The 25,156-nt window shown below is 50.4% G+C and overlaps 1 protein-coding gene across 2 annotated transcripts in view; it reads left to right on the forward strand.

Annotated features, from left to right (window-relative positions):
* Positions 1–22,230, forward strand: part of PTGIS (prostaglandin I2 synthase) — a gene marked incomplete at its 5' end in the record, with an annotated part of 40,244 nt that extends 18,014 nt beyond the window's left edge. For both annotated transcript variants that reach the window (XM_080813975.1, XM_080813976.1), the window contains 5 exons: positions 6,224–6,405; positions 13,762–13,930; positions 14,860–15,041; positions 16,347–16,498; positions 18,849–22,230. In XM_080813975.1, the coding sequence (XP_080670101.1) occupies positions 6,224–6,405; positions 13,762–13,930; positions 14,860–15,041; positions 16,347–16,498; positions 18,849–18,993 (830 nt within the window). In that variant the 3' untranslated portion in view covers positions 18,994–22,230. The remainder of the gene's footprint in view (positions 1–6,223; positions 6,406–13,761; positions 13,931–14,859; positions 15,042–16,346; positions 16,499–18,848) is intronic.
* Between the last annotated feature and the right edge of the window lie 2,926 nt (positions 22,231–25,156).

Below are 25,156 nucleotides of genomic sequence, written 5' to 3' on the forward strand. Positions count from 1 at the left end.
TAGAATCAGGCTGTGTGTGCCCCTCTGTGTCTGGCTTCTGTCACTCAACTTCTTGTCTGTCAAGTTCGGCCGGGTTGCCTTATGGGTCAGTAGTCTGTTTTCATGGTAGCGTAGCGTTTTGTTAGGGTGATGTACCACGATTTGTTTATCCATTCCCGGTTGATGGATGTGGGGTCATTCCGAGTTTGGGGCTGTTGTGACTTGGGCTGTTCTTGTCTGTGTCTCTTGTGGCCTTCATTTCTCTTAGTTATCAACCCTAAGCTCTGAGGACATTGATCTTGCACACCGAAGGAATTGTTCAACCATTTAGCATGTTCATGAAATGCTACATCTCAAATATTTCCACTTGGGTTTGTAAAAATCCACCCCATTTATTTTTGTGGCTCCCGAGGGGACTCAGTATTGGTAAAGAGGTTCTGGCAGGATTCAGTACCCGGGGCCATGGGAATCGCTGGGCTGCGCTGTCTTCTGGCCACTGGGTCTCAAACTACCTAGTGAGAAGAATCCCCGGGCGCCCTTGTTAATGGTACAAGTCCCCAAGCCCCATCCCGCTTCAGCTGGATCCAAGTCTCCGGGGAGGCCAGGAAACTGCATGTAGGACAAGTGGCACAGGAGGTTAAAGAAATAATGTGTGTCCTGACTCAGATGCTTGCCACAAAATCTGGATTCAGATCCCTGCTGTTGGGCTTCTGCACTGATGACTTTGGGCAAGTTACTTCTTTTCGCCCCAGGTCCTTTCTCTGGAGGGGCCATTGAAGGGAGTGATTGAGACAGGCTCTCAGCTCAGGTGGCTTGAGTTGTTTTACTGGATCCTATATATAGTCCCTGTGCCTCATCGATCTCATCTGTAAAATGGGAAAAACAATAGGATCTTCCGACAGGCTGACTGTTAGGAATAGCTGAGGTGATAAGAAAAAAAGCACTTTTCTGTTGAGGACTTTCTATAAGCCAGGTACTAGGTTAAACGTGGTCTCATTCAGTGCTCTCAACAGCTTGTCACCCTCTTTCCTTTACGTATTTTTTAAAAATCAAAATTAATATTAGATTGTTTAAATTAAGAAAGAAACATTCTTGGGGTACCTGGGTGGCTCGGTCAGTCCAGAATCTGATTTTAGCTCAGGTCCTGGGATGGAGCCCCGTGTCGGGCTCCTTACTTGGTGGGGAGTCTGCTTCTCCCTCCCCGCCCACCCCGCTCATGCTCTTTTTCAAATAAAAAAAATATTTTAAAAAAGAAAGAAAGAAATATTATTGGGGTTAACAATTCAAAGATGTCGACAGTAAGAGTAACAATACTCTTCCAAGCCTAGCTTCTTGTGGAAACCAGTGTTAACATGCTGGTATATACCCCCTCACACTGTTTTATAGGAATACTGCGTTTTGCAATAGAGACAAATATACATATCTAGAGTTTCACCGTGTATTTTAGAAAGCGATTATATCTATGGTCTGCAATTTAATTTTTTTAACCTAATACTGTAGCTGTGAATTCTTCCCTGTCAACACAAACATCTTCTAGTGGTGTTAGCCAATGCAATTAGATAAGAGAAATCAATTACTGGTCTAAGAATGGGTAGAGAAGAGGTCAACTGTGCCTGTTTGCAGAAGATGTCACGCTATGCTGGGAAAACCCCAGGAAATCCATGATAAAAATAAATCAAAAAAGACTCTAACAAAGTAGAAGGATATAAAATCAACATGCGGAAGAATTGAGACATCTTTGCAGCTCTTGCTTGCCAGCATTTAGACAGCCATCCCCCTCCAGTGGATATTTATAATTGTTTCCTTGTATGTGTGTGTGTGGCTATTACAGTATTTCATTGTACTTGTATCTTCTCTACCATCTGGTGATTTTATTCCTCTCTGACAGTTTCCTGGAAGTGGGTTTGCCACGTCAAAGGGCAGACACGTTAAAATTCTTGTTAGCTGCTGCCACATCATGTCCAAAACCATGGAGCAGTTCATACTCCTGCCTGAAGAGAGGGAGTCTGGTCATTCCCCACCAGATGTTATCGGTCTCTCTATTTGTTTGCCAATCTGATGGGCAGAGGCAGGTAACTTGTTTTAATTTGCATTTCCCCACGACCTTGTCCACAAGCAGTTATCAGCCTTTAAAACCTTGCCAATCTGTTGGGCCAAAAAAAGGGCATCTGGCTTTATGGACATTTCCCCGACCACGGTGATGAGCCAGCCGTTTGTTTCTCCGCTCTGAGTTACCTCTTCGCATCCTTTCATAGACAACTCCTTGTGTCATTGAATCCTGCCATCCAGACTAGAAGGTTGGCATTATTATACTCATTTTGCAAGTAGGGAAACCGAGGCTCAGAGAGGTGAAGTCATTTGTCAGGGACACACAGCTGGGAGATGGCAGAACCAGCAAAATGAAAAGTTGTTCTGATTGCAAAAACCTGTGTGTAAAGCACCTGACAAGGCACCCGAAACACCCCAGCCCCGACTGCTTCTCCAGGAAAGAGAGGTTTCTCTCCATTGCCCATTCCTCCATACAGAGGATCCCAGGGACCCTGGGTCGTTCAGGGAGCAGCCCTGATCTCAGTATAGGAAGGCTGCATTTCCCAATGTGGGCAGCAGGTGGCAGTGTCGGGGAAGGTTTCTTATCCTGGGGCTGGAGGCTGAATGACAACGCTGCCCCCAGACCTTGTTGGGCTTGTGAAGAGTGCGGCCTCTTTGGAAGAGTGATTTGGCAGAATCTATCAAAACAGAAAGGCCCATTCCTTTGATCCTGAACTTCCGCTACTAGGAATTATCCTACAGCAAGTCTTGCACGTGCCCTGAAATGTGCAAAGTTATTCCTTGCCCGGCTGCCCGTAATAGCAAATGCCGCAAACAGCCTAAAGGTTCCCGGGTAGGGACTGATGAAATAAATTATGCATTCACGTGAAGGAGGACTGCACCTGAAAAGCAGAACGGGATATACTGTGATAGGATGAACTCCCTTACGAAAAAGGGGCGGGAAAAGGTGGGTAGATTTTGAGGTTTTTTTATTTGTTTGTTTCCTGTTTTGTTGAGCTGTGATTGACATACAACATCATACAAGTTTAAGGCCTTCAGCATCATCACTTGACTTACTTATATTGTGAAATGAGCACCAAAATAAGTTTAGTTAACATCCCTGGTTTTTAAGAATGTAGGAACATGTATAGATTTTTGCTTCTGAGGAGGCTGAGGTGGTATGAAAATGTCCACTGGAACTCTCGGAGAAGCTTTCTTTCTTTCTTTTTTTCACCAGGTGCATGTATTATTCCCCCTCCACTATTAAAAATAAAACACATTTTAAAAGAAAATTGACCCTTCGTGGGACCTTAGATCCCTGAGTCTGGTGCTTCTCATACAAGAGGGAATTGGGGGCAGTTAAATAGAGCCCCAAGCTAAATATTCTGGAACATTCAGTTTACTGGATTATTTGGGAGAGGCTTGTTTTCTTTGAATATTGCTTTGGGGGCGAAAGGCATTCTTGTTTTAAAGAATCACAGAGTCAGGGCACCTGGGTGGCTCAGTGGGTTAAGCCTCTGCCTTCGGCTCAGGTCATGATCCCAGGGTCCTGTGATCGAGCCCCGCATTGGGCTCTCTGCTCAGCGGAGATCCTGCTTCCCTTCCTCTCTCTCTGCCTGCCTCTCTGCCTACTTGTGATCTCTGTCTGTCAAATAAATAAATAAAATCTTAAAAAAAAAAAAAGAATCACAGACTCTAATGCAAAAATCTAATATATCTCAAAGGGAAAACATAAGACTGTAAAGATATGTCCCTCTCTAGACTGTGACCCCAGGTTCGTGGGGAACAGATGGGCTTCTGAGGAAAAACTTGAGAGGTACTCTAGTCTGAGCCCCTCATTTTACAGATGAGGAGACTGAGGCGCAGAGGTAGACAGGGCCTCGGCTAAGGCCACGCGGCCTGGGAGGTCTGGGATTTGAAACTAGTGCCATTTCTAGTTACACGGGCCTGGCCGTTCTGAATCACAGCACTGAGTCATTACACTGGGGCTGTTGATACCTTATAATAACAGCAAGAATGTAGCAAGCATGACTTACGAAGCCCCTACCAATACCAAGTGTGTTCTGTGTTTTTATATTCTCCTGATAATCCCATGAGCTAGGTTGCTTCCATTTTACAGATGGGAAAACTGAGCCTCAGAGATCCAAATTATTTGCATGAGATCATCTTTCTAGGAAGGAACAGCGCTAGGATTTCTACCTGGGTCTCCCTGGCCGTGAACTCTGTGTTTATTACACAAACTACTAGTTCCGAATTATAGAAACAATACGTGAATATATTCTCCATGGACTAATAATTTGCCAACGTTCACTAGTTTATTTAGTAATATAGATACTGTTTACTAGGCCTATGCCTGGCATCGCTCTCTGTGCTTTATAGGTTAACACATTCATAACCCTGCATAACGCTTTGCATGGGAACTCAAGCTATCCCAGTTTACTTGAGTTGAGAGGTGGGGTGGATTTTTGTTGTTGTTGAATCGTAGGAGTCCTTTATATATTTTGGATACTGTACCCTTATCAGATCCATGATCTGCAAATATCTTCCCTCCTTCTACTGGTTGTCTTTTCATACTGCATTCCTTTTTAAAGTCATCCTTAAAAGCTGTGTTGACTGATATTCAAGGTTTGTAGCGTGCATGTCAGACCTCAAAGAATGCCAGTCGTCTCCAAATCTGTGTTAAATTTCCCTGCTTTCTTTAGCTTTGTCATTAGATAATTCTTCTAAGCATCCAGATTGAGCATCAACTGGGGCCACTTCAACACTTTCTATACCCTCCATTCACCTGCTGAAACCCTCTGTGTGCCCAGGTCCTACCCCCCAAGGTTCTGGCAAGATTGTTCTACAGTGGGACCTGGGCATCCGGAGATTTCAAAGCTCTGGGGTGATTCTCCAGTGCCCCCAAAGTTAAGAAACACAGATAATGTAGTTGATGGACAGTTGGGCTCATTGCTTTAAATCGAGAATTGTATCACCTGAAAGGGTCAGAGGTTGAAGAACAGCCTGCGGGGCAGAGTATTTGAAAATGTAACTAAGATCCTTAAAATATGTGCATATTTTAATATAAGTTGAGCCTGCATTTTCCACCCTTTCAAATGCCCTGTAATACGCAGCCCAGTTTAGAACCATTGGGTAGATGGGTCTTTCTGAGACACTGCTTTGTGGTTCCAAACAGCCAGTGAGAAATTTCTAGTGCCTGGGAATCCTGCAACAATCCAAAGCAACATCCGCTTTTCCGAAGGGCGATTTCGGAAGAACCCAGTCTTTCATTTGCATACACACGTGTAAATACAGCATCATCTTGTAGCGTTAACACAACGTATACGTTAATAAGCACCCGGCTTGACAGCCTCGGCGGTCTGCCCTTGTGGACCCATCTGGATCTGTACATGGTTTCCACCACCACGCGGCCCTCCAGAGCGTGACCCACCCGTGTTTGTTTCATGGTGACTGCCACCTGGCGATCCACAGGCCCAAGCTGACCTTCCGAGATGCTTTTGTGGCCTGCGTCGTGATGCACAGTTCTTGCTTAGACAGTAACCTTAAAAAATGGGAAGATTCCATATGAACATCTGGAGTTTTATCATCTTCTGAAAACTTAGGCTCCCTGGCCATGCTGGGCCAGGTTTCTCCATCAGGCCTACGTGGCTGAGAAGAGGCGCCCCACCCCTCCTGTTCCCCATGGCCCCTTCTTGGCTCTCCTCCCTCCTTTATCTTTCCTACCTTCCCTGGAGGTAGTTGAGTGTGAGACCCCAAACCCGTCTGTCCCCACTGGATGGCAGCTAGATTATTTCCCAGTGTCTCCTGAATGCCGCTGTGCTGAGTCTGCTCATAGGGTCCCCCCACGCGCACAGGCTGGCGTTGCTCTGGGGTTGGAGCCTGGGAAGGGAGAATGCTGCCTGTGTTCCGTGTTCCTTCGCCTGCAGCTTAAGAAGCACCATTCACCTAAGGCATACTGATGGGGCGTCGACTGCGGGCCAGGTGCTAGAGACAGAGACGAGTAATACCGACCAAGCCCTTCACTCCTGTCCACCTGGGCTGGGGCGACAGGGAATAACAGCTCAGCATTTCAAGGCCTTCCCTGGCGCCTCTTTTCCCATCCCCAAGAAGTGACACCCAGCAGACCCTTGGCCACATGGGACATCAAGTTGGACGGCCCTGGGCTGGGCTTGGGGGGAGATCTGTAACCTCCAGCCTCTGTGCTCTGGCCCCGTAGGGGACAAGGACCACGCGTGCCGAGTCAAAGGTCGCCTGTGGAAGTTGCTGTCCCCGGCCAGGCTGGCCACACGGTCCCAGCGGAGCAGCTGGCTGGAGAGTTACCTGCAGCACCTGGAGGAGACAGGCGTGTCCGAGGACATGCAGGCCCGGGCCATGGTGCTACAGCTCTGGGCCACGCAGGTGGGTGTGGGCGTGCGAGCCGGGCCGCGCAGGTGTGGCTATGCCTGTGAGCCCCTGTGTGTGCTGTCAGGCACACGTGTGCGTGTGTGTACGAGTGTGCATACGTACATGGGCGCATTTGTGAACGTTTGTCCACATGAGTGTGGGCGTGGGTGTGTGGCCACAGACCCAGCCATCAGTTCCCTGACTTTCCAGACTGTCAGACCGTTCGCACCAACAGGATGGATCATTCAGTGTTCAGTTTTTATTTTAGTTTGGTCAAACTGAGAGAAAAGCTGTGCAACTAGTTTAATAAACACTTACATACACTTCACCTTGATTTACCCATTTTGGATATTTTATCGCGCGTGTTCTCTCTCTCCCCTCCTCTCCCTCCTCCCCCTCCTCCCCCTCCGCCCCCTCCTCCCCCTCCTCCCCCTCCTCCCCCTATGCTACTGTGATTATTTTACTGAACCATTTGCAAATAAGTTGCAGACATCATGGCTCTTTACCCCTCATTACTTGAGCACACATTCCTGGGAACAAGAATTTTTCCTTCCAGGACCCAGTACAATGATCACATTCGGGACAATTAACCCAGATTCAGGATCATTAGTTAATAGACAGTCCCTCTTCCAGTTTTGCTGGTTGCCCAGTAATGTCCTTTATGGCTCATCTTGGTCCTATGGCCAGTCCGGGATCACATGGTACATTTAGTCATTCTGTCTTTTGCGTTTTCTTCAGTATGGAACAGTTCCTATGCCTTTCATTGTTTTTCTTGACCTTGACATTTTGGGAGTATGCAGAACAGTCATTTTGAAGAAGTATGTAAATTTCCTTTGAGTACTTCCCATAGGCCTCAAAGACCTGCTTTTGTTGCTTATGTTTTTGCTGGCTGTGGGGGTGGGGCAAACAGTCAAGGAAACACATATATAGGGTGATTTTAGATGTGGATATGCAGGGTGTAAGATGGAGTCATGAATAGAGATCCTCGGGGTCTCCTGTAGCCATGGAGGTAGGTGAGGACTCTCTGAATGAGGAGATGTCTGGCTGATAAGAAAGAGCTAAAGTTGGGAGCTTGGGAGGGAGGTGGGAGTAGAGCCCTCCAGGGGGGGAAACCACAAGTGCAAAGGCCCTGAGGTTGTCTCATACCCAGTGTTTGAGCAACAGCAAGGAGTTGAGTATGGCTGAAGCAGAGTGGGGAGGGTGTGGTGCTGGGAGTGAGGGAAGAGATACTGGCGGGCTTATGGGTCCCAGTAAGGACGGACTTGGGATTTTTCTCCGGGTGAGGTTGGGAGTCCTGGGAGCGTCTAAGCAGAGGAGGGACAGGATCTGAGGAGCAAAGGCAGAAGCAGGGGCACCAATAAGGAGACAGTGGTGTTAGGACTTGGTGGTGGCCATGGAGGTGATGAGGATTCTGGAAAAAGAGGACAGCGCCAATGGATGTGGTAAAGGACCAGATACTGGGGAGAAAGTAGGGATCAGGATGCTGCCTCTCAAGGCCTGGTTCCTGCCCTCTCCTGAACCCCAGAGTCCCGCTCCTTCTCTCGGCCCCTCCTCACAGGGACAGCTGCACAGACTGACGTTTCCGGGTAATTCCCTTCCCATCGACTTGCAGCTTATTTTTAGTTTTCTCTCAGAGCCATTAACTGTCCTTGCAGGCAAAGGCTGGCAAGAGGCAAGGGCTGGGTTTAATCAGCAGTTGGGGCCCCATTAGTGCCTAATAACATATTGATGGGCAGAGACTTGGAGTTCCAAAGTGCCCCCAGCATCCCTTGCCGAATGACCTCTGTCAGCAGAACTGGACGCTGGCTTGGGGGCTTGAGTGGCAGAAAGTCTGGGGAAGAGCCTTTGGCGGGGCCAGGAGAACTGAGCAGGACTTGGGGACAGGACATCCTCTGACTCGGAGCCGTTGGCAGCGTGCAGAATCCAGGCAGGTGGGAAAACACTTCAAGAGCCCGAGTCTTGATAGGAGGGCCAGGATGCTGAGTGGCCCAGCGGTTTCAGGCGCAGGCTCTGTGAGCAACCTGCCTGGATTCGAATCCTGACTTTGCCACTCCCTGGCAAACCAGTCACTGAAGTTGTTGGTGCCTCAGTTTACTCAACTGTAAAACGAAAACAGCAGTCCCTTCCTCAAGGCCCTGTGGTGAGGAGATGAAGAGGTGATGCAAAGCCTGGAACTGTGCTTGGAGATAGCTAGAGCTCAGGAGACACGTTCAACAGATACTTAGTGAGGGCCCACTGTGTGCTGGTGGGGAAATTCTAGAAGCTGGGGATAGAGCAGAGAGCAGACCAGAGATCCCTGCTCTTATGGAGCCGACATTCTGGGGAGAGAACAACTGATAAACAAGTAAGCATATTAAAATACAGTCAAGTTCTGCAGAGAAAGGATAAAGCAGGGGAGGGACTAGCAGAGGGGAGTGAGGAGAGGCTGCTTTATATAGGGTGGACAAGGAAGGCCTCACCAAGAAGATGACATCTGAGCAGAAACTCAAAGGGAGGGAGGTGAGGGAGCCATATAGATACATAGGATGAGGGTATCTGAGCTGGGGACACAGCAAGTGCAAAGGCCCTGAGGCGGGGATGAAGATGATGAGAGAGAGAGCAGGTGCCAGACCATGCAGGGCCCTGTGGGCTTTGGGGAGGACTTTGACCCTAAGAAAGGAATTCTTAGAGGGCTCGGAAGAGGAGCAACATGGCCTGCCATCTGCTTTAGGGAGATCATTCTGGCTATATTCCTAAGAATTGGCTGTAGTGGAGAAGGGGAAGCAGGGAAACTAGAGATAAGGCCGCTGCAGTATCCAGGCAAGAGACGATGGTGTTGGACCAGGGTAGGCCCAGAGGACGAGTACATGCATTCTGGACTCACTTCTGGGTAGAGCCAACAGGATTTGCTGTTGGACGGGACATTGAGAGGGGGCACCAACGAGGATGCCTCCAGGTTTGGGTCTGATTAACAGGAAGGATGAAAATGCTGTGAACAGATGAGCAAGATTGTGAAAGGGGCAAGTCTGGGGGTAGAAAATTCAGAGGGTTGATTTTGGGTATGCTGAGCTCAAAACGGAGAACTGAGTGGGCGGTAGGGAGGTATACCTGGAGTAAAGAAGAATCTGGAGTTCAGGGTCAAGGTCCAGGAGGGAGATGTGCATTTGAGAGTTGGCAGTGTAGGGGTGACTGGAGACAGTGGGGGCTTGGGTGGATGGAGGAGGGACCAGGCCCTGGGCCTCTCCAGCTGTGGGGGTCAGGAAGATCGAGGGGAGCCCACACAGGAGACTGAGGAGGAGTGGCCGGGGGCTCGGAGGGGAGCCAGAAGGGAGGCCACCCAGAGAACAGGTGCAGAAAGAGTTCTGCAAGGGGGCAGAATGGCATAACTATGATTCCTGGTGTCCGATCAGAGTGAAGTCGGGAAGAGTACTAGAGGGGTCAAGGAAGCTTCCAGCATCCAGGGCCCTAAAGGGCCACCCGCTGGGCTGAGATCCAAGGTGGCTCTAAGTGGACCGGGTGGGCAGAGAGAGGAGTTCATGCAGGTCTGCCCACCAGGCGCACGACAGTCCGGGCTCCCCTCCCAGCTCTGAGCCTTTAGGCAATGGGCAATCTTGTTGACCCTAAAAAAAAAATATTTTCTAATCATAAAAAATGAAAAGAAAGATCGTCTATGATGTCCCATCCTTCAGCTCTGCTTTCTTCTGCAGCGGCTCCAACCCCAGATGGGCTTCCCCAGCTGTGGCAACAAAGGTCCCCGTGGCTCCTGGCTGTTGGGCAGCCCCTGTGGAGGAGGGCCTCTCCTTCCCTGGGATTCTTGCAGAAATCCCAAGTGTGCTGCTCACTGGCCCAGCCGGGGTCACACATCCCCTCTGAGGGCATCGCTCCCAGTGGCCCAGCCCAGGTCCCATGGCCACAGCTGAGGTCTAGGGAGATGGGTCAGCCCCAGATGACCAAAGTGAAGTGGAGGTAGTTCTTTGAAGGGAAACGGGGCTGTTACCCACAGGCAAGGGGGGAATGCCGGGCAGGCAGGGCTGCAGGTGTCCCCACTCTGACTGACTGGTGAGGTGGCCACAAAATGGCGCACAGGCGTCTCCGGGAGCTACGCTCCGCACCCTTTGAGCGCCCCCTGGAGGCCAGCTACCGCCATTCACAGAAAATGTAGAGCCGAGGACAGGTGCTCCTGGATGAATGGACTTTGGCTGCAGGGGTAAGGGATGAGGCCAGATGGACATGTTCTCTTGGGAAAACTGAGGCAAGGCCCTATGGGAGACTCAGCTTCCAGGATAGTGAATTCAAGATCTCTTGTAGCAGTGTGACCACATGCACACATGCACATTCACACGTCTGTGCAGTGGGCGGAACACAGGCTTCGCCACCTCCCTAACTTGCCACAGTTTCTTCCTGAAAGCAGAGATCACTGAGCAGCCTCCTGTTCCCCTCCTACTGCATAATCAATCAGCGGTGGCCCCCACCGGACTGTCTGGGCGAGATAAAATGGCCTTTGCACTGAGTTAACCCAAGGCTGAATTATTTATCACCTACACTCCCCTGGCTATTTAAGTGATGGACAGCAAGTGACCTTGCCTGTGTCTGCTGGACCTGAGTTCCCCCTTGCTCTCGAACAGTGCGGGGGAGGGTGAAGAAGGGTGCCGGGAGGGGAAACCCCTTCTGAGCCCCTAGTCTGTGCCCGGCGTGTGGAAGTTGCTTGTATCCGGTCTCGGGCCCCTTGTGGACACCCCAGGAGTGAGCAAGTTATCCTCTTTTTACCAAGAGGGAGGGTTTTTTTGTTTTGTTTTTAAGATTTATTTATTCATTTATTTTAGAGAGAGATGGGAGGGGAGGGACAGAGGGAGAGCGAAAGAGAAGTTTTTTTTTTTTTAAGATTTTATTTATTTATTTGACAGTGGGAGAGATCACAAGTAGGCAGAGAGGCAGGCAGAGAGAGAGGGGAAAGAAGGCTCCCCGCTGAGCAGAGAGCCTGATGTGGGGCTCGATCCCAGGACCCTGCAATCCTGACCTGAGCTGAAAACAAAGGCTTAACCCACTGAGCCACCCAGCGCCCCGGGAGAGAGAGTCTTAAGCAGATTCCACACAGAGTGCAGAGCCCAACCTGGGGCTCGATCTCACAACCCTGAGGTCATGACCTGAGCCAAAATCAAGAGTTGGATGCTTAGCCAACTGCACCACCCAGGCGCCCCTCAAGAAGGAGGTTCTGAGCCCCAGAGAGGGAAGAGACTCATCTGGAATCACAGAAAGGGGGAGTTGGGATTTGAACCCAGCTCTGGTCCAGCCCAGAGTTCTGCCAGCCCACCTCCCGGGCAGCTGTGGGACATGGACATTTATTTGACAAATGCCATTGAGCCCCTACTATGTGCTGGGCCATGAGCAGAGACTAGGGAGTGCGTAGTTTTCCTTTCCATGGAAAAGGGTGAAAATGGTCCCTGCTTGAAGGGAGGACTGAGTGAGGAAACGTGGTACCTCCTTGTTAGGGAATTCACAGCTACAGAAAAAAAGCAGAATCTGTGTCCCCGTTGTCGATGCTCTGGCGCTCTTGTTTACTATCTTGTTCTGAATGTTTTCTTCTGTGATGAAGATCACCCAGTTTTTAAAATCCACGTTTTTAATATTACTTAATATGGTGTCATGAGCCTTCCTCCTGGTCGTTGCAGATCACTATAAAAATACTCATTTTTGTTTTGCTTAAAAGTACTGTATCCAGGGGCACCTGGGCGACTCAGGCAGTGAAGTGTCCGGCTCTCGATCCCGGCTCAGGTCATGACCTCAGGATCGTGAGACTGAGCCCCATGGCGGGTTCCGTGCTCAGCGGGGAGTTTGCTTGAGATTCTTTCTGTCCCTCTACCCCTCCCTCCTCTCTTTCTCTAAAAATAAATAAATAATTTTTTTTTTTGGTTTAAAAAAGTACTGCATCCATTACAAAAAAGTCAAACAGTTTAAAAAGACATATGCAGTGGAAATCGGTACCTGCCCCCTTCCCCCCACGCCGTCCTTCCCGCTTCTGTCCCAGAGGCTCCTTGAAGAGCTGGTCCGTGCTTCTTCATATGATCCCTCATGAAACGTACCCACAAGTGGGAGCACAGTGAAGCCGCCTTCCGCGTCATGCTTCCGTGCGCCTCAGCTCCGGTCCCGTCAGTCCACACACCGCCGCAAAGCCAGGTGCCTTACGCCCTGTATCGGGAGGACGGATCATTCTTTATCTCATCCATCTATTGATAGACATCGAGATTGCGTCCAATCTTTTGTTGTTATGTCAGCACTGTGATCGGTATCCTCCTGCAAATGTCCTTTTGTCTGCGTGCGATTATGCGTGTAACAGAGTCACTGGGGAAACATGGTATGTAGCGACTGTTAACATTATCGAGGTGCGATGGTGGACAAACTCTTCCCCCCAGCCGAGGTGAATCGATGTTCCACCCAAACCTGGAGCTCGTTTCCGGGAACCCCACACACATCTTAGCCACATGCTAAATACCTGAATATTAAAACATTCAGCTAAGGCTGAAGTCTTGCAGCAAGAAATTTTAGCCATTTTCCTAATTATTAAACTATTGGGAATTTTTATGTAATTTTTGTTCAAGAAATGACGGGCTCTCGCTGTCCCCCTTGATTATGGCTTCCTTTCTTCATACACACACAACACTCAGATATTTGAAAGTAGATGTCCGGATGTCACGTCACTTGGCAATTGAGTACCAGCCAGCCATAAAAACCCAGTGGCATACACCGCTGAGCACTTACTTAGCTCCCGTGTCCGTGGGTCGGCTGGGAGTCAGCTGCTCTCCACTAGGCTCAGCTGGACCGCTGGCTCTGCCCCATCTCGCATCCTCGTGGGACCAGCAAGCCAGCCGGGCAGGTGGAAACACACAAGGTCTCTCAAGACCTAGACTTCCTGCTGGTGCTCTGTCAATTCTGCTTCATTCTGTTGGCCAAAGCGAGTCACTGATTCACGGTGACTGGGAGGAAGTGCCAAGTCCCCGGCGAGGGGCGTGGATACAGAGAAGGGCAGAGAATTGTGGCTGAGGATGCTGTTGTCCTCAGATGTTAACCACAATCTTAGGGGATACGCCTGGTTCCTTCTTCTGACACTGCTTCACCGATTAGCTATGAAGATTACCTGTGTGAGCTCAGATCAATGAGTTCGCTCAAGGTCAAGGATGCCAAGAATAGCCCTGAGGTCCACATTGGGCTACACCAAAGCCCCAGAGCATATTTGGGCCACAGCCTGAGCTGAAGATAAACATGAGTCATACCTAGATGTTTGGCAGGCGTGGGAACCTCTGTGCCTTGGCCAGGGCTGTGTTTGTGGCACAGACCGGTCAGCTCTCGCCCCAGGCCTGCCCTCTTGGTGGTATAACGGGCTCCTTCTCATTGCAGGGGAATATGGGTCCTGCTGCCTTCTGGGTTCTGCTCTTCCTCCTCAAGAATCCCGAGGCCCTGGCGGCTGTTCGTGGAGAGCTCGAGCAGCTCCTCTCCAGAGCAGAGCAGCCCATTTCGCAGATGACTACCCTCCCCCAGAAGGTTTTGGACAGCATGCCTGTGCTTGGTGAGAGAAGCAGACCCTCCAAATGAGCCCCAAAGACTCGGTCCTTGTGGGCACGCTAAGCCCTTCCCAGCACGGGCTCCCACCGTCCGGGGTCCATTGGCATCCTCTGACCTAGGGTCCCCCTAGACCTCCTATCTTCTTATACCTAGCATCTCTGTGCCCCTCTCTCAGCTGCCCAGGACTCGTGGACTCAGTCAATTTGTGGTTGCTATTGGCAGAAAACCTCACTTAAACTGGCTGAAGCAGAGGAAGGACTTTTTTTGAGGGCGTTAACTAGAAAGTTCAGAAGATAGCTAGCTTCAGGCACAGGTGGACCCAGGTGCTTTCACAGGACTCAGTACTCCCTCCCAGCCCTGCTCTGCCGGGTCGGCTCCAGTCTTGGGCCTGCAGAGGGTGGAGGGTGCACTTCTCTGCAACAATGCTACCCAAAGTCCCAGGAATGTGTCTTGGAGTTGTATGTCCACCTGAACAAATCATGGGGTTCAAAAATTTGGGATGCTTGGATTGGCCAATTACACACAGCCCATGGAATTGGGAGTAAAGTCAACAGCCTAACCTCTGAGACCGGGAGAGGCTGTGGTCCCCAAAAGAAAACCAGGGAACTGTGTCCAGATGGGGATTGTAAGCTGGGCAGACAGAAACAGCCAATATCGATGGCCTTGCTCTCCCCTAATCTGCTCTGATATCTCCCTGGCTCCCCTAGTCCCTCACATCTTCTCCTAGAGTCAGACCTAAACCCTCACATCCCTCTGAGGACCACAGTAATCATATCTCATCACTTGGCCTTTTGTTGTCTCACTGTGTGATGGTGGGCAAGTTATACACCCTCTCTGAGCCTGCCCACCTTCCTCTATAAAATGAGAGCCAATGGTAGCATGGGAGTGTGTGAGGGGACAGCTGCTGACCCTTCCTGGTACTTGCCTGTGCAGATAGTGTGCTGAGTGAGAGCCTCAGGCTCACCGCTGCGCCCTTCATTACCCGGGAGGTTGTGGTGGACCTGGCCCTGCCCATGGCAGATGGGCGGGAATTCAGCCTGCGACGTGGAGACCGCCTCCTCCTCTTTCCCTTCCTGAGTCCCCAGAAAGATCCGGAAATCTACACAGACCCAGAGGTAAATTACATACTCGAGACCGTGGGGGCAAAATCAGTGGCTTTGGGACCAGTCAGATCTGAGTGGCAGCCCACTTCTGCTCTTTGCTGTGTGACCATGCCCAGATTACTTTATCTCTCTGCGTCTCCGTTTTCTCACCTGTGAAATGGACCTCATAATAGCACCTGCCTCACAGGGTTGTCAGGAAGATTAAATGAGAACATGTAAGAAAGGCTTCACAGTGCCTGGCACACAGAGACTGCTCTGTAAGCGCTAGCTGAGCAATTTTCCTTTTTTTGGAATGTTACAGTGTCAGCTTCTCAACACTTTTCTCCCTCCCTGGACTTTGAGATGGGTCAAATTTTCGTAATTTCTAACAGATTTGGGTGCTTACTGTGTGCCAGGCCCTGTGCTGTGTATCCATCCACCCACCCACCCTCCCATCCCCCCACCCACTTACTCAGGCATCCATCCATCCACCCACCCATACATCTGTCCACCCCGTCCACCCACCCATCCATCCATCCTTCCCAGCCATCCACTCACCCATCTGTCCATCCGTCCACCCACCCACCCATCAACTCACACTTCCGTCTGTCTGTCCACTGATCCATTCCCCTTCCTTCCACCCTCCTTTCATTCACGACCTCCTCCGTGCCAAGTCCTGTGCTCAGACACAATCTCCCCTTACCATTCTACAGTGCAACCAAAGGAAATTGGCATCCTCTTTTTTAAAAATAAATTTTTAAAATAACCTCTGTGCCCCTACACGGGGCTTGAACTCATGACCCCGAGATCAAGAGCCGCATGCTCCCCTGACAGAGCCCGCCAGGCGCCTCTAAAAATCATTTTAATCTTTAAATTTTAAACTGCCTAAGCCATGGATGCTTATAAAGTAGAAATACACAGGCACGTATGTTTAAAAGCAAAAATTCTCCTTTATTCCTTTCACTTTCCAGTTCCACAGAGTTCCCTAACAACGCTTTGGAGTGCAGCCTTTAAGTTATTTTTATGTCTTTGCAGACATACACACAACACACTCACGCACGTAGGAACAGTTAGGTGTGTGGACAGGATCACACAACACGCGCTCTTCCGAAACTTCAGCAACCGGTCTAAAAAATTCTGTGCGCACACACGGACCAAGCTCAGCCTCCTAAACGGCTACCGTAATTACTTTAACCAGTCCGCTATCGATTGACCTTTACAATGTTTTCAGTTTTCTCCTCTTATAAACAACACTTTGAGGAACATCCTGACACAGTTTTCTTCAGGGACGCCTGTTGTGGGGGCGGAGTCGGAAAATGGACCTCCTTCCTCTTCCAGGTATTTAAATATAACCGATTCCTGAGCTCTGATGGGTCAGAGAAGAAAGACTTTTACAAGGACGGGAAGCGACTGAAAAATTATAGCATGCCGTGGGGAGCTGGGCACAACCAGTGCCTGGGGAAGGCTTACGCCATTAGCAGCATCAAACAGTGAGTGTGGGAGTGGGGGCGGGGGGGAGAGGAGCGGGCCTGATGGGGGAGGTTCCTGCCCCAGCTCATTGGCACATGCCCTCCTCTTCTGAGATCGCCGCTTCTCAGCCAGGAAAATGGGCAGAGGCTCCAGAGGGCCTGTGAGCCATCTCCTGCCCACAGATCTGTTTATTTGTGTGCTCAAAATGCCTGCTAACTTTGAAGAATCAGAAGATCTCACATAAAAAGTCAGATTTCTGGTCTCTTTTGAAATAATCAGATCTGGCAGTGAGCTCTTCCCTCCGAACGTGGTGTCCGAATACTAAACACGGACGTTCTGTGCAGCTGACCGCTGCCGTCTGTCTGCAGCTGCCCTGCACGTTCAGACCCCCTCGGCAGGAACTGGCCAAACGGCATTATTCCCTCTTGGTTATTTTAACGCCTGTGGACCCGAGTGCCTTATAAATTCTCTTCCCTGGCAAAAGCCTTGGCCCCCAGGCCACAAACAGATCAGGCCAGGGTTAGGACATCCGTCCTGTCCTGTGCTGCCCCCTGTGTGACTGTAAGCTGGGTGACCTGCTGTGTCTGGGTCCTCAACTGTCCAGGTGGGGGTACTGATCATACTGTATCCCAGGGGTGTCAGAACAAAGGAATTGGGTCTTGCAAAGTACTTAACCCACTGCCTGGCTCCTTGTAGGCATCTAATAAGGACTAGTTATTACTGTAATTACTAATATGCCAGCATTGTGCCAAGTGAATGGGCATGTTACATTAACCTATTGGTCTCCGTTTTCTCGGAAGTGAAATGGAGCTCCTAGTATAGCCCGTTCTGCCATGATGCTGCAGGTTACTTCCCTAAAAATCATGGCCATGTGAAACCACACAATAAAATCCACAGGGATTTGGCGGGGACATGGGGCTGGGACCTGACAGACAAAAAAACCTCCTAAGTGCCACGTGCAAGTTAAGAACCCAGAGGGGAGAAGGTCGTACAGGCTCACACGTGTTTCAGGGCTGAGAAGTACGTAGGTGCTGCCATAAGTATGGCGTTTGACCTTGAAAACCACCTGAAGCTTGTTGGTGGCAGCGGGCGGTGGGCGGGTTGCAGCTGTGCTGTGAAGCGTGGAAGGAGGGTCCCCTGAAATCGGACACCCAATGTCAGTGGGGGCGCACCAGCCGCCCCGGGAGCCGAGCTCTCTGGGGGAGTTCAGGTGTGTGTGTGCGTGGGTCCGTGGATGCCCGCCAGTGGGTCCAGCTGGCTGCGGCTTTGCATTGTCCTTGTGCTTCTCGCACAAGAAACACATGAGCAAATGGGAAATTTGCCTGAGGTCTCCTCGGGGCCCCAATACCTCCATCACGTTGAAACAGACCCACGTGTTCAAAAGTGTTGTAGCAGAACTGACTGCAGGTCCTACTTCATAAAGTTTTTGGACAGATAAAAAGAGACCTGGGATGCTAAATGCTTAGCCCAGTGCCTGGGACCTAGCATTTCAACAAATCAGTCAATTTGTTATTTGCTCTCCCCTCACGGTTGTGCAACACTGCTCAGTAGGGGTTAGTCCAATACTGACTCTGGAGGTCAGATCACCTGCCACTGTGGCCATTCCCCTGGGTGAGGGGAGGTGCTGGGATCCCTATCCAGCCGCGGGTGCAGAACTCCCCACCCTGTCTAAACTCACTCTCCAGCGTCCTATAGCTTCAGGGTTGGGACAGACCCATGCCACTTCTTTAACTTCCTTCAACCAGGTGGGGAAACTGAGACCCAGAGTGGGAAAGAAGCTTGATGAGGGTCAAGAGGCAGAGCCACGTGTGCCTAGCTCTGCTGTCAAGAGCGTGGACTTCGCTCTGTCGTCAGAGCAGACAGTAAGGGTTCCAGGAGCTGGGTAGGGCGCCAGGAGTGGGGAGGACTCTGGTCTGCAGGAGTCGGAAAGGGTCACTTAGTCAGGAGGACTCATCGGGTGATGCTGTTGTAACAAACGACCCCCAGACCCCTGTGGCCTGTGACAACGGGTTTAGTTTCCGCTCACTAAGTGGGTTATGGGTGTGGGAGTCCCTGCCCTCCACACACAGATTCAGGGACCAAGCTCTTTCCATCTCCCCACTCCACCACCCCAACTGGAGGTACATGCAGCCATCAGGCAGAGAGCACACCGGGAGTCTCATGCTCACCACGCTGTCTTTGGTGTGGAGTCAACCCTTGTCACTTCTACTCCCAGTCTCTTAGCCACAGGGTCAGGTGGATTGGGAGGGGCAGGAACCACCTGGGGTCAGACTCAGGAGGAAGCTGTTGCCTTCCTGCCTTCCTGCTCTATTCCAGAGATGCCCCTCTCATCTCCCAATCCTGCACACCTTCAACACCATCTCTCTGCAGATTCGTGTTCCTAGTGCTGGTGCACTTTGACCTGGAGCTGATCAACCCCGACGTGGAGATCCCCGAGTTCGATCTCAGCAGGTACGGCTTCGGGCTGATGCAGCCGGAACACGACGTGCCTGTCCGCTACCGCGCCCGGCCGTGAGCTCCAGGAGCAGATAGGGCTCTGCACACATGCCTCCACCCAGCCTGCCCCCCATCACCCAACTTCCTGTGTCTACATTAGCCCTGGGTGCAGGAGCTTTGACCACCCAACGGGGCCAGCATTTTCCTGATTTTTTCCTAGAAGGCTGTGTCTGGGGAGGGGAATGAAGGCACGCTGAGAGGAGGGCGTTGGAAAAGGACACCAAAAGCTCCATGAATTGTCTGCGGCTATGACCGAGTTCCACATGAGGCCCTGCTCCCAGCTCACCTCCCCCCCCCCCCCCCCCGGGTAGGATAGCTACAGAAGCTGGGGCAGGCAGGGCAGAAGCGGAAGTTCTGCCGTGTGCCAGCTCCCCAGTGGGGCCAAGTCCTTGACAGTGCTGTGGTCCAGGCCTTAGCCAGTCAAAGCAGATGCTGGCCTTAAAAGGGCCAATCAGGGCCTCACCGTGTATCTATTGAAATAAGCTGTGTCCCCAAACTATTATTAAACTAGCCAACACCAAAGGAGTCCCTTAGAATATGCCTTCCCTAGGTACCCCATTCACTAGACACATCCCTCATCTCTCCAGTCACACTGATGCTTGAGAAAAGTCAGGAAGGTTTTCCCAAAAGTCAGGAAGGTTTTCCCAAAGGTCAAGGTGCAGATCATGAGCCCCGTGCAAAGGCTGGGCTCTGAGGAGTAGAGTTCTCTGTTCTAGACATACAGCCTCCAGATGGGAGAGCTTTCCCAGGGTCGACACTCAAGTAGGGAATAAGGAAGACCGTCCCAACAGGATGGTCCTGATGGAAGAAACCAGCCGGGGCTCCTGGGAATGGTTAAGCAAAAAAAAAGAGGTGTTGGTTTTCTAGCTTGGGAGCTCCAGCCGTGGTATATGGTCCATTGGCAGACCTGTTTCGTTTGGCCTACGCTTATGAAAAAAATACATGAGTTGTTACCATGTCATCTGGGGGAGAGTTCATTTAAAATGCCCAGCTTCTCTTGAAAACTTGGAAGAGCGGGCTGCGCTGGGCCCATATTCCCAAGGGCAGCTGTTGGCCGGGGTTGAGCAACAGCCCACTCCCTTACCCAAGCCATGGGCATTCTGGCTCACGAGGGTTTCCACGTGGTGGACATTTTTTTCTGCTCCATTCACAGTGTCTCGTGGCCCTTGAAGGCATTCCTGTTTGAGAGCCCTGTTCTGATTCTTAGAAGTGATATTGGAGGAGGTGGTAGGAGCCTACTCATTGGTCCTCAGACCAGTGACCCTCCCTATCCCGGCTGCGCCACCCTTTGAACAGACAGATTAAGGATGAAAACTTGCTTTTGCATCAGCTTTAGAGAAAAACAGGTCAAAGAGAAAAACTGCCTGGAAACATTTATTCTGATAAATTAAGTATTATAATGAACATTAGGTCCTGTTTATTGAGGACCCTCTATAGGCCCGTGACAGGCACAGTGGATGCAGTATTTCTGCTTCTCGCAGCATCTCTGTGAAGAGAGGGCGGTTAGGCCTTCTTGAGAGATGAGGAAATGGGCTCAGAGAAGTGATGTGACTTGGTAAGATTTGGCAGAATTATTGTCCCAGTAGCACACGGTAGATGGGCAGCTCTGCGTTCCTTGGGCTCAAGGGGGGTGGTGGACACCAGTTCCGATTCGCACTGGAGAGCTGACAGAGCCAGAGGCACCCATGGCTGGCAGCGTCTCACGAGACACAGACATGCATATGCATGCATAGCTCGGTCCCTGTAGCTTTAGCTGGAGGGAGGAGAGGACATGAGATCTCAGAATGGTCCAGGGGCCAGTCTCTGCTCGGAGCCTCGCCAGGGCTTGGGGGCTTCCCTGGCCCTCAGCCTCCAGGCACCTCCAGGATTCCCAGACAGACGCTGTGATTGGCAGGAGGCAGGATATCCCCAGGGAAACCCATCTTCACGCCTGGGTGACCCCCGCTGCCGCCTGCTTCTTAACTCTGCAGGAAATCAGGGTTGGCAGCCTTCCGTGGGAGGACAGAGCCGGTTTCCATGGCAACCGTAGCTGCCGCCTCCTGGCTTGGAAGGGAAGGAAAAGGCTGGCAGAAATAGAAGCAGGAAGGTCTCTGGGTGTGGGGCTGTACCCTGGTGCGCTGGGGAAAAGCCCTCATGACTTGCCCCGCCGCCAAGTCGCCAAGTCACGGCTGTCCTATCACCAGGGCTAGGTTCTCACCCACGTTCCCAAAAAGGCCAATTCCTTTTAAAGGTGGTGCCTCCTTGGAGCCACAGACATTAGGAAGAGATGGTTCTCCCACCAGGCGGCCCCAGCTGGTACCAGAGATACTGAAGCAGAGCTTGGGAACCGATGCTTTAAGCCCTCCCTTGTTTTAATCCTTTTTCCTTTTTTCTTCCCTCCACCCACCCTTTTCTTTTCAAGAAAAAAAAAATCAATATAAGATATAGAGTAAAGAGGGGAAGATGCGTGTGTTAGCTCCTTGCTGCAGGTTAGGTAGGTAGGTACCGGGATATCATTGTATTTCTTCAGACTTTGCTTTAGAACCACAAAGGTGCAGCAGGCATGTCAGAAATGCTCTTAGGTCGACCGGATGAAGTGTTTCCTTCCCATCGGCATTATTATTTTGTTTGTGTTCTATTTCGTATTGTTGTTTACCAGATATTTTCCTTTAAAACAGACTCATTGTTTCAACTTTAAATTTGCTTAAAAGGGGGAACTTTATTCCACCGCAGCCAGTAAAGGACAACATGTATCACTCGCTGCCAAAAATAGAAAGTGGCTGTGAAAAATACATTTGCGGGGGCGGGAGGGGAGGAGGCGGTGGGGGACGGTGGGAGGGCCTCTGGGCCCCTGTCGCCGAGGCTCAGAGCCTGAGTTCTGGCTCTTCTTCCTTGCAAAATGAGACAAGCAAGCGTTGCCGGGGTGTTACAGCGAGGCGGGCACCACCCCAACCTTCTCCCTGACCATCCCGGGCTGGAAGAGGAGTAAGCGAGCTCCGCCCCTTCTCCGGCCGCCGGCTGGCCCCGCCCACAGTGAGCTGGGACCGGCCCACCTGCCCATTTTCCGGATGGAGAAACAGGCTCCGGGAGTTCAAGTGTCTTGCCAAAGTCCTTGATCATGGTGTGCGTGGTGTGTGTGTGCGCGCGCGTGTAAATAAACACACTGGTTGGGGGGGGGTAGCAGTCATGATTATGCCTTGCTGTTTTAATAAAGAATTCTATTTTCATATAATCTCGATGAACGGAAAAGTGCTGAAATGTATTAAACCATCCTTGTTTGTGGAACTGCCTCTGAGTGTGATTCAGGTTGACAGTCGGCCATGTCCTCGACGGCAAGGCTGGTTTCTGGGAAGGGAGCACAGAGGACCCGCTGTGTGCGTGCTTTGGGACAGGGCCTTTCGAATCCAGTCGGACGGCCAGCGTTCCTCTGTATATTCTGACCCATTTTTACAGATGGAGAAACTGATGGTCGGAGAGGTGAAGTGGCTTGCCCGAGATCACGTGGCTAGTTAGTAGCCACAAGAGTTGAGGGCAGTCCTCTCTGCCTCCTGAGACTGTGTTCCGGATCTTTCTATCAACAATCCTCCTGTAGGCAAAAGAGGGCCCAGATGCCTATAGAGGACCTTGGGGAGGAGTCTCACAACCCAAAGTAAGACAAACAGAAAAAAATCGTCAGAAAAATTCACTGGATGTTCTCTGTCCTTCACTATAACATATGCATTTGGGGTTTTGTTTTGTTTAAAGATTTTATTTGTTTGAAAGCGTGCATGAGCAGAGGGAGGGGCTGAGGGAGAAGCAGACTCCCCGCTGAGAAGGCAGCATGGGGGACCATGTGACCTGCGGCATGCTTGGGGTAGGGCTCTGTCCCAGAACTCTGGATCATGACCTGAGCCAAAGGCAGACACTCAACCAACTGAGCCATCCAGGTGTCCCTGCATTTATTTTAATACAAAAATGAAGAGGTGAAATGAATTAGATTTGGGGAAGATAAAAAGAAAATTGTGTTTTTCTCTCCAATCTTAGATGAAAAAGTAATTTCCCAAGGTAAATGTCCCTCACATCAGGTTCCTCGTTTATAAGGGGGCATGGAGGCATGGAGGCAGGTCTGGTGGGATTGAACTTGGCTGTGATAGACCTCTCAAGTAAGACAGTGACATTTTTTTACATATAAGATGTTTCCATTCAATGTAGCAGACAGTTCTTGCCCTTCCATCCAGATACAGGAGACCAGAGGTGGTGTGGCAGCTCCCCTCTGCTCTGGTTGCTCCAGCATCTGTGTGTGTGTGTGTATGAAAGATGGTGCCGAGTGGGGAGAGTTGGTGGCATGCTGTCCTCTTGCCCTGGGACCTCCCCTAGGACCTGCTCTATGTGAGAAAGAAGGAAATACTCAGAATTCTGGCAACTGTCTCCCCAAACCCAAAATGCCATCAGATGCCTCCCCATCTCTGTGGAGGGGATGACGGGCAGGGGACGCAAAGTCCATCTGGGGCTGGACCTGTGTCAGAGGGGCCGTCACGCTCCCTTGAGGGAGGGGACTTGTCACGATTGTCCTCAGTTTGAAGACTCGGAGGCCACAGCAGAAACTGAGAACTCAGAAGTCTTTAAAACACTCTTTTACATCCTAAAGGTAAAAATCAAATCAGCTACTCCCTGCTTAAGACTCTCCAAGGCTCTTGACATAAAATCCAAACACCTCTCCACAGCCCTCACCTACGTAATTTTTCTCCTTCTCTGTTTTTCTCTCCTATTCCTTCTTGGGCCACTCTTGCCCTGCTCACTTAGTCTGCTACCGCCACAGCCACCACCTTCCATCTCCTTCAACCCGCCTGCCCCAGGGCCTTTGAACCTGCTCTCCCTTCTACCTTTAGCTTGGAATGCCCTTCCCTTTGCTCTTTTATGGCTTGCTGATTACTCTGCTTCACCATTCACCTGTAGCATCCCTCCTCCCTCCTTTCCATTGTTCTGACATTCATACTTTTCTTATTTCCTTCTCAGTGATTATCAATATCAGATTATTTTTAAATGTCTCTGTTTATGCCTCCCAGTTGAATGTGATCTCCAGGAGTGAAGTTTAGCTTTACCACTCCCTCATTCCCAGCATGCAACATAAGCTTGACACATAGTAGGTGCTCAGGAAATACACACTAAGGGAACAAGTGGTCTTTTCCTCATTGTGGGCGAGTTTGTCTTTTATCCTGGATGGCAAGGAGTCATGAAGGTTTATCAGCAGGGGAGTGACATGGCCAGACTTCTGTTTAAAGCCTACCCTGGTAGCTGTGGGGAGGTTGGGTTAGAGGAAGGATAAAACTAGGGGAGGAAGATCAGAGAGGAGTCAGATGAGACCAGGAAGAGGTGGACAAGGGCAGTGGAGAAAAGGTAGAAAAGATAGCAGTTCCCCAAGGGCAGGAGAGCTAGATGTCAATGAAATGTTATCTTATAGGAATCAGTTCATTTGCTCCCAATCTCTGTAGCTTTGATTTCCTCCTTTTGCTGACTTGCTCCTTTTCCATCACATCTTGGAGTTCCCAGGCCATCTGCGGGGAAGAAATATTACTTTACCTTTAATTGCTTTGCTGGAAGCTCATGCCTCAATCCATCCATGCCCTGTATTTCATCATTTTTTGGCTGTAGACCCTGGGAGTCGATGGCTTTGGCAAAGTCCAGGCTACAAAGGGGTTTGATGGACTATGTACAGGTTTATCTATCTCCTTCTGTGGGACCCTCGGGGGGACCCATATTTCCTCCCAGGGAGGGAGCTGGAGCTCACCACAGAGCATTACATGTAATAACAACTCTAAAATGGTAGGTGGAAGATGAGTGAGTGATGGCCAAGAGAGTGATGGCCAGTGAGTGGGTGGGTGGATGGATGGGTAGACATATGCATGAATATTTGGTCTGGATAACTGTGGGGGGGGGGGAGAATGAGTAAGTAAGTAGATGCATGGATAGGTGGATGGATAAGTGGATGAGTAAGTAGGTGGGTAGGTAATTGGGTATATGGGTGAGTGGGTAGATGAATGGGTAAATAAATGAATAGGTAGCGGATGGATAAATGGTTGGTGGGTGTATGAATGGGTGGAAAGATGGGTAGTGGATAGAATACGTGAATGAATGGAAGAAAGAAGGTTGTGTGAGTACATAGATTGATAGATAAGTGGGTAGATAAATGGTTGGGTGTACAGATGGATAATTTGATGGCTATA

The sequence above is a fragment of the Martes martes genome, assembly GCF_963455335.1.
Source record: "Martes martes genome assembly, chromosome: 9".
NCBI lineage: Eukaryota > Metazoa > Chordata > Mammalia > Carnivora > Mustelidae > Martes > Martes martes.